The 9,821-nt window shown below is 38.6% G+C and overlaps 1 protein-coding gene across 6 annotated transcripts in view; it reads right to left on the reverse strand.

Annotated features, from left to right (window-relative positions):
* LOC106869251 (opioid growth factor receptor) overlaps positions 1-9,821 on the reverse strand; it is a 48,332-nt gene that overhangs the window by 17,750 nt on the left and 20,761 nt on the right. For 4 of the 6 annotated variants that reach the window (XR_008264125.1, XR_008264124.1, XR_008264123.1 and 1 more), the window contains 2 exons: positions 4,432-4,491; positions 230-347 (listed from right to left, as the gene is read on the reverse strand). Coding sequence is in view for 1 of the 6 variants with exons in the window: in XM_014914915.2 (XP_014770401.1) it covers positions 230-347; positions 4,432-4,491; positions 7,961-8,026 (244 nt within the window). In the remaining 5 variants the exon portion in view is untranslated. Of the gene's footprint in view, positions 1-229; positions 348-4,431; positions 4,492-7,960; positions 8,898-9,821 lie in introns of those variants that run through there. The other 2 variants (XR_008264122.1, XM_014914915.2) reach the window with 2 other exon arrangements.

The raw sequence follows: 9,821 nt of genomic DNA on the forward strand, positions 1-9,821 counted from the left end.
GTGGCAGTTGCAACTAACTCCGAAAGAGAAAGGGAGATAATCTCAGAAATCAAGAATTTTTCGAAACTGACCTACCATGAAGGAAAAGACATTTTTTTTTTTATGGTCTTGGGTAATTCGTATAATGGAAATAAAAATCAGCTACGAGAAATAATTCAGTGTGGTTAGTAACTCCGTATAATTTTTGTTAGTGCAAACCACCACCAGTTTCCTGGGAATCTGTATTTACCGTTGGGTTCAGACTTGATTCTATTTTGGTAAAAATCCAGATTCGGATGTGATACTTCGTTGAGAGCGTATAATATTTCATCGTCCTCTAGATTTGGCCCGCAATGCATTATCACAGGCTGTGAGACAGAGAGAAAGAGATAGAAAAAAATGTGAAATAAAGAAATAAAGCATAACTGGCTTGATAACAATATTTTTGGATTTTAAATAAGAAGTACAATTTGAGAGAATGTTAATATATGTGGCAATGGATATTTGCCTGACAGTAAACTTTTATTTGAAGAGATGAGTGACAGGTTCCTTCAGTAGGCGAGCAACTTATTAAAAAGGTTCTCATACCAGATTTGGTCAATACAAGATCCATCTTTTTTGCGGAATAGAATGTTGTGCTGATAAACATCATGTTTAAGAGACATAAGACTTGTCAGTCCACCTCATGGTCCCAGCGGGCAAAATGGAAAAGGCTTTAGTCCCGGAAGATTGTGAGAGAGACCCGCTGGAACAGCCACTCTGACTCACGGGGCTCGACTTGCGGAAAGTCATCTCTTCCCTGATAGCAGTATACAGGTATGTAGTCTGAGGGCCAAGAACGCCGGAGGTCTCCTTTCTGACGGAAAGAAAACCTTTGTTTTGTCTAATCTTCGATATTATTTTTTGCCCCTCATGTTAAGGAATATCCCTTGACGTTACACCTCTAACCAGGAGGTCTTGCAATAAGTAAACAATGCCTAATGTTGAGTCTCCCCTACTGAAATCACAATTGTATTGGGTGGAACATGTGACACCTACGGGAGAAAATAAAACCTCCACGACTATACAACGAACTAAAATTTGGAAGCTATCGAAGAAAGCATGCGAAATTCCGTTATAAGGATGTCATCAAATGCTGAAATAGGTGGCCCGATAGCGAAATCTTTTTTGCCACGAGAGTTCCGGATGCCAGTAATGAACTCATTTGCATACAGTCAATCAAAGCTCACCTTGAAAATCCACATACTGTGTACTGCTACAGTACAGCCAGTCAGGAATAGAATGGTGTACACTACTCTGTGAGTACAGCTTAGCAAGTCTTACATAAACACCACATTCCCCTCTACACAATCCTCATAGATCAATTGAGCACCATCTCTATATAGAGCTAACATTATGTACCTATGCTCAGACTGAGATTAGTGATACTGCATGTACCCATTGATATATGCAAGGAGAGCGCAATACGACACAACGCCATATTGACTACGATGTTTCCAGACCAACATAATCATTTAAAATTAGGAATGTACAAAATCAGTTTAAAAATTAGGAAACTACCCTCATATACATTTTCTAGTAAATTACGCAAATTGGCAACACTTATGGTATCATCGGTGAACAGCTCTCCATTCACTTTATACACTAAATTTCACATTTGTCACCCCTATTAACCCGTTTATAACAGTTAGATTTTGCTATAACGCACATTTTCCGCATTTTCAACCAGAGTATTTTCGTAACTAGGTGGACACTACCCTATTTACATTTTACGGATATTTGTCCTTATCTTGGTGTCTTGGGGAAATTTTGAACCTGGGTTCTCATTCTTAAGGTATTTTTCGATGTTATTATTATTATTATTATTATTATTATTGAGTGAGAGAGCAGTGCATGCCATCAAAGTGTTATTATTATTATTATTATTATTATTATTATTATTATTATTCAGGTCACTGCTTGGAATCGAACTCGGAATCTTGGGGTTAATAGCCCGCGCTCTTAAGCACTACACCATATGCCCGTGTTGTAATACAACACTTCGCAAATATCTCCTTCGAGTGAAACCACCAATAGAAGAGAATAATACCAAAGACTGCGTGTACTCCATCCCATGCAGTTGTGGTGGGTTATACAAAGGCGAAACATGTCGCCCCCTCAAAATAAGGGTAGACGAACATCGCAAAGCTGCGACACGAGGAGATATTGATAAATCGGGTATAGCTGATCATGTATGGAAAAATGGAGACCACCTCGCCCTGTGAGATGAAGTTAAAATAATAGACAGAGAACAGCACTAGAAAATACGAAAAATGAAAGAAGCAGCACATATGCTAAAACACAACAACCTCCTAAGCAGACCGAGTGCAGATATGAACAGCATATGGGAACCAGTATTAAGGAAGGATAGAAGAATATTAGATTTATAAGCCCTAAAATTCACTCCATAATTATAATAACTGGTACTTATTTCATCGACCCCGAAAGAATGAAGGTTAAAGTCGACCTCGGCAGAATTTGAACACATAAAGACAGACGAAATACCGCTAAGTATTTTATGCCTGCGTCTCTCTCTCTCTCTCTCTCTCTCTCTCTCTCTCTCTCTCTCTCTCTCTCTCTCTCTCTCTCTCTCTCTCTCTCTCTCTCTCTCTCTCTCTCTCTCTGTATGTATGTATGTATATGAATAAGAAAGTGTGTAAGAGATGTCATGTACAAGCGAGCTTGACTTGGTAGCATGCGCCATGCTAGTGCTAACTATTTCAGGGACTCGTGACTTGCAAGCACACAACGACACAGATGCGTTTGGCCCAGTGGAACATTCAGAATGCCACAGCTGGAAGATGAGCAGTTTCCCCAGCTCCGGTACAGGGACTTTTTATCGACGCTGGAAGAATGAAAAGTTAAGTTGACTGAGGTGTGATTTGAAGTCGAAGTGCGGGTAGCTAGAATAAATATCGCAACTGACTGCATTATGTATATACGTATGTATTTACGTATACATATATACGTGTGTGTGTGTGTGTGTGTGTGTGTGTGTGTGTGTGTGTGTGTGTGTGTGTGTGTGTGTGTGTGTGTGTGTGTGTGTGTGTGTGTGTGTGTGTGTGTGTGTGTGTGTGTGTGTGTGTGTGTGTGTGTAATGTATGTATGTATGTATATGTTGCCTAATATTGTATTTTCTTCACTGCATAATTATTTCTAGTACAAGTACAACATCGATTTCCAGGAACCTTTGGTTCCAAAGCCATTCCGGATTACTGATTTTTTTCGAACCAACGCTGGTCACACTCTAAATTAAGCAAATACTAATTTTACTGAAATACTGTGTTGAATCAAAAGTTTTGCAATATTTTGGTATCTTATTTGCTTTATTCGCCAAGTCACAATAAAATCAGCCTAGCATTCAAAGTGCTGCAAAGTCTGAAGCCATTTTCTGCCAATTCTTTGGCCCCAACGTTGATACTAGTTCTTGTCTTAAAGGAGAAGACCTTTTTCACAGTAGCTTCCACTTGCTCATGGTTGATGAAGCGTCACGTGTGTAAGAAGTGGGCCATGGATCGGAACAATTAATAATCTAAGGGAGCTAGGTCCGGACTATATGCTGGGTGTGGCATCAGTTCGATTCCCTCAAGTTCCTGGGGTTTATTGTGAGTCATTCGGGCCGTATGAGGTCTTGCGTTGTCTTGCTGCAGAAGAGTTCAACTTTAGTTAAACAATGCTGGGTATTTTTGCCACACGATAGCATACATCTGTGAGATGCCAAGCTCACCTGATACTCTCCGAGCGCTACCCTTCGGATTTGCTACTTTGGCTTGGAGCACGACTTCGAAATCCACGATTTTAGACCTATCTTATATTGCCTGATCATCGAGGCTCTTGCAACCCAGTCGAAATTTCTTGAATTATATGGTTATTGTACTGTGATCAACTGCGCCTTCACCTCTCGTTGAACAAATGTTTTTGGTTACTTCTGCGGCGTTATGACCCAGTCTGAACTCGTAAAGTATAAGTTTCCTAATTTGACTACGTTGCATGTTCATCAGGGCGGCTTTCAAATCACATGCAGAGTGAAACAATGCACGTGTCAGCGCACCAACTACCACGATACTACCAACCTCAGTGGCTACTTTCCACGGCTTTAATTACTTCGGTCACATGATATACATACCGCAAACTAGAACGTATGCAAATATTGCAAAACCTTTGACTCGCCCCATTAATTAAATAAAATGCAGGTACTTGTACACTAGTATAAATGCTACAAATTTTATTAGAAGATATTAACTAGTCTGTGAAAGATACCAGTAAATAAGTCTGGCGTCAACAGAAATTTCAAGTTCCTGATCGTAAATTAGTGCGGAATATAAGAACCATTAGTGTCTGGAAAATCGCTGTTGTACCTGTCCTCCTTTGCATCAAATACGTTAACGTGACTATAACTAAAAATTGTCTTACCAAAGCATGTACGTGTCGACAACCTTTACAGCAATAGAAAATATCTTTTTGTAATTCATCCTGTAATATAAAATAAAGACAAATGAAGAAACAAAGCTTTGAAATCAGTGAAATGTATGTGATGATATCTCGGAACTAACAGTGAAGTTTGATGGTGTCGCTGGCCTATCTGTAATGTAGCCCATACCTGGACTATGAAAGTATAGTTGATTTACCAATATAGTGTGATGATAGCATTGATTTATAAATCGAGTATGATGGTATGCGTAACATATGAGCCATTTGTGATAGTATGGTTGACTTATTAATGAAATATAATGACATATTTGAGCTATGAATGAATTGTGAGTATATAGTTAACTTTCCAATGAAGTGTAATAATGGGACGGCGAATTGACCGAAGCTCTAGTGTGTCGATTACATTGCTTTAGAGCTGTGACTCCTTTACCATTTTTTTTTTATCATTGGGCCCCTTTGAATTCTACTTTAACTCTGGTGGACCCCCATAGCCTCTCCATGTTTAAAAACTAGTTTTATATATACTTCTTTTAAAATTCCTATCTTGTTTTTCAAACAGTAACTAGTGAAGGTTGAACTATGTAAAACATTAGAGAAAGAAACCCAGCTGTTTCTTCCAATTAATACATCTAAAACAAAATGTTTTCGTGGACACTTAAAATACTACTGCGTGTCCCCAACTTACTAATTTGGTTCTGTACCCCCCCACACACACACAAACACACCACCACCACCACCAAAAAACAAATATCTTATATATGAACCCTTAGTGGTCATATGGACCTCAGTTGAGAATCACCGCCTTGCAGTATTCGCTCTTGCGCTCCGAGTTCAAATACCGCTGAGGACAATTTTGTTTTTCATCCTTTCAGGATCGATAAATGATGTACTGTATTTGCCGATGCATTCTCGCACAAGGTGTAAACCTACGATACAAGTATATGTTGTCGTAAAAACAAATTTAATATGTTTCACCATGCACTTGGTATCCCGTCCATGAAACGGACGCATTAAACGCATTGCAAATTTTTTATGTAAAATTGCTTTTCCTATAACTCGACGTAATATCAAACATTACTACACACACACCCACACACACATTCCATAAATTAATTTATAAGATCTATTTTATAAATGACATGGTATTAACTTTCTCCATATAACATAACAAGCGCGTCTTATACGCCGCCAAATACCGTACCAGTCTTATTGTGAGGATCGTTTCTTGTCTGTTGTCTATCACTCTTCGTGTAAGAAATTGACTGGTCTGGGTCCTTAAATGAGATGGACTGTGACTATATATAAAAATAGCCAAGACAAGCCTGGTGTCACGACAACATCCCAACCACTCCACCAGATGTTGAAGGCCCCATGCCAAGGCAAGACGAGAACAACCCGCATAACTTTTCCGCAGAATTGTATCGTTTTGTATCTATCCATTATACGTATGCACAGATATAATATCATGATATCTCGGTATAGATATGTGGACTATACACTGCCAAATAAATCAGATAGGTTGAACCCTTCATAAACCTATTTCTAGGTGCTAGATGGACGGAACTATTGAGTATATCTTCATCTTTTTTTTTTACTTGTTTCAATCATTAGATTGCGGCCATGCTGGGGCACCGCCTTCAAGAATCTTATTCCAACAAAGTGACCCCAGTATCTTTTGTTTTTTAAGCCTAGTACTTATTCTATCTGTCTCTTTGCCGAACCACTAAGTAAAAGACTAAAAGAGTAAAAGACACTTTATTTCACGTTGCACCAGTTCATTCAGCTATAGAAATGGGTTGCGACGTCACTGGTGCCAAGCTAGATCGGCCTTTGCCTTTCCCTTGGATAAAATCAGTGATGTGGAGAAGGGAGGCTGGTATGTATGGTTGACTGCTGGTCTTCCATAAACAACCTTGCTCGGACTTGTGCCTCGGAGGGGAACTTTCTAGGTGCAATCCCATGGTCATTCATAACCGAAGGGAGTCTTTACCCTTTAATATACTAAACTGGACTGGATGGTTACATTAAATATTCTAAACTTACATTCCATTTAAAAGTGCTTTGATAATAGGTCTGCTAGATCAGGGTTGGCCTGGAGTTTAAGAACAAAAATAACAACCACTACAACAACAACAACTACTACAACTACTACTACTACTATTACTACTACTACTACTACTACTACTACTACTACTACTACTACTATTACTACTAACAATAATAATATTAATAATAATAATGATAATGATAATGATAATAATAATAATAATAATAATAATAATAATAATTTTTGTTGTTGTTTAGTGCCGAGATCATCCCTGATTCAACAAATCTATGATCAAAGACGTTCCAGTTATCCTCTTATAGAATCTTGCCAAAATGTAACAAGTCATGTGTTCTTTGACTGACAGCCTTGTTTTCTTTTAATGGATGCGAATATAATGAGGTATCCAAGAAACAGTAGTTATCTCTGGCAGCATTTGAACTTAAAATGTGAAGAGCCGGAACAGATACTGCAAGGCATCCTGTCCAAAGTTCGAACAATTCTGCAGGTCCACACATTGCCCTAAACTGCAAATCTACTCATTGAATGAGGAATGATGAAAGGTAAAGTCGATCTTGGTGGGATTTGAGATGAAATAAATCACTTTTAGAAAGTCTATCGATCTCAGAGAAATTATAGACAAAGTCGAAACCAGAGTAACATTAGTTTCAAATGTCGACAGAAGGCCAACAAGCTGGGGGGTACGGGGTAAGTCGACTCCGGTGCTCAACTGGTACTTATTTTATCGACACCATAAGGATGAAAGGCAAAGTCCACCTCGGCTGTATTTGAACTCAGAACGTAAAGATGGATGAAATGCCGCTAAGAATTTAGCCCGGCGTGCTAACGATTCTGTCAGCTCGCCGTCTTACAAACCTGAGTAATATTAACTATGGTAGAGGTGCAATGGCCCAATGGTTAGGGCAGCAGACTCTCGGTCATGGGTTCGTGGTTTCGATTCCCAGATCGGGCGTTGTGAGTGTTTATTGAGCGAAAACACCTAAAGCTCCACGAGGCTCCTGCAGGGGATGGTGGCGAACCCTACTGTACTCTTTCACCACAACTTTTTCTCACTCTTACTTCCTGTTTCTGTTGTGCCTGTAATTCAAAGGGTCAGCCTTGTCACACTGTGTCACGCTGAATATCCCCGAGAACTACGTTAAGGGTACACGTGTCTGTGGAGTGCTCAGCCACTTGCACGTTAATTTCACGAGCAGGCTGTTCTGTTGATCGGATCGACTGGAACCGTCGACGTCGTAAGCGACGGAGTGCCAACAACAACAATATTAACTATGAGTATACAGAAATGGAACTGAATGCTAAAAGATGTTTATCTTCCAGCACTCTATCATTTCTGCCACTCTATTATCTTTACACCTGTTATTTTTCTATATGTTATATTAAACATTTTTTTTATTTTTTGTGACTGGGCATTTTTCATATTACAGACAGAAACTTAACACTCACACTAAACAAATATTTGTATACTAATCCAACTAGCAGAAATATCAAGAATAATAAAACTGCAATCATTTCGAAAATTCAGAAGTCATGTATCAGAACTTGTAAATCCTCTGTGTGTGTGTGTGTGTGTGTGTGTGTGTGTAGTATGTTATCAGTGTGAGGATGCGTGTGATGTGCTTCTGACACACTGTGGTATTGAAGATCACTCTTAGAGGTTCAACTAAGAAATGCCGTTGACAGAACTTTCAAGAATCACTGCTTGCATATTGTCCGAAAGAAAAGCCTGCATACTGAATGTCTATGGAATAAATTCACGGTAAAATCCAAACACGATTTTCCTTTTATATCAGAAATCCTTTAGGAAATGGGAATCCTACTGTAGTGTTAAAATCTCAATTATAGAATCCAAAATTGTAGCAGCAGTTTTGAGAGGAAGCAAAGAAATTTGTAAATAATATTTCCAATCAGTCAGCATTGGTAGCAGCAGCAGCAGCAGTAGCAGCAGAAAACGAAGGTAGCATCTCCTTTGATTTTTAGTTCTGCCGTGGAGTCTTAGAAAGCGAAAAAAATCAGTCCAATGGCTTCAAGAAAAAATGTGACATCTAGACTTTAAACTAGCTTTGGAAAGTTAATTGTTGCCATTCCTCTAACTTCGAACTGCGAAGTATAGAATTTTAACTTTTTTTTAACAATTATTTTCCATTTGTCGTTTGAACACAGCGTTGTTGCCTTAGTTACGTCAGTTCTTCCTATAAAGGAAGCTTTTGTCTTTTTCATCATTCACAAGTTTGCTAGTTTGACAATTTTATATTCCATTACTAGTGTAACCGTAGTCAAGACAATTAATTACCAAAAGCTCGAAGACAGAACCATGGCTGATACTAAACGTTTTCTACATCTCGTTATCTGTATATGTGAGAGATGTGTGTGCGAGTGTGTGTGTGTGTGTGTGTATGTGAGTGCGTGTGCGTATGAGTATGAGCATGTATTTGAGTGTGCGTATTTGTGTGTGTGTGTATCTGTGCGTGCGCACGCGCATGCGTTTACAAATAGCATGCGGTCAAGTATTTTTGAATGTTGACCTTGTGTTCTGCAGGTCGTGGGTTCAATTCTCTGATCAAGGTATGAACCGTTGCGTTATGTTCTCAAACAACGCATTTCATTTCACGTTGCTTTAATCTACGCAGTTGAAAGTCAATACCAGCGACAACTGGTGGGAGTGGCAGACTGGAGTCCTGTCTAAGGAGAGTCTTGTACTCTATGGCACTTAAACAATACGGAAACTAAGATCAGGTCCAGCCTAATGAATAAATAAATTTTATGGAACGATGATGTCAAAGTAACACACGTATAACCCTAACCGAGCGAGGCCGTGTTATGTGTGTATGTAAGAAAAAAAAACACCTAAAAACATCTGTGGTGTTCATATTAATCTGTCAAATGTAACACTTATTTGTTCACGCTATTTTGAATTATTCAGGTTCAAGAGGGATGTCCACAATATTTTCTTGTAACTTTGTAAATGTTTTACATACAGATTTGAAATTTTGTCAGTGGGTACTTTATATACCACTGGTTTATTGTTATGTAATTTTAGCTGATCTTGCAGGGTAAATTTGACTTTTATGGGCAGGTAAATTTAATTAACCGGTGTAAAAGCAATAACATTATGGCTAAACACTAAAATAGAAATTCTTAATGCATCTTACCTGTTTGATTTGTTACTAAAATTATCCCAGATGGCAATCGACAAAAATTTTGCCACTTTTTGAGATGAGGTACATTAATTTGAATTAATTAAAATACAGGTGTAATCGGTACAAGACTTTATTTTTTCGGTAAATATTTCGTACGATGGTGTGGA

This window comes from Octopus bimaculoides, chromosome 5 (genome assembly GCF_001194135.2).
Source record: "Octopus bimaculoides isolate UCB-OBI-ISO-001 chromosome 5, ASM119413v2, whole genome shotgun sequence".
NCBI classification, from domain to species: domain Eukaryota; kingdom Metazoa; phylum Mollusca; class Cephalopoda; order Octopoda; family Octopodidae; genus Octopus; species Octopus bimaculoides.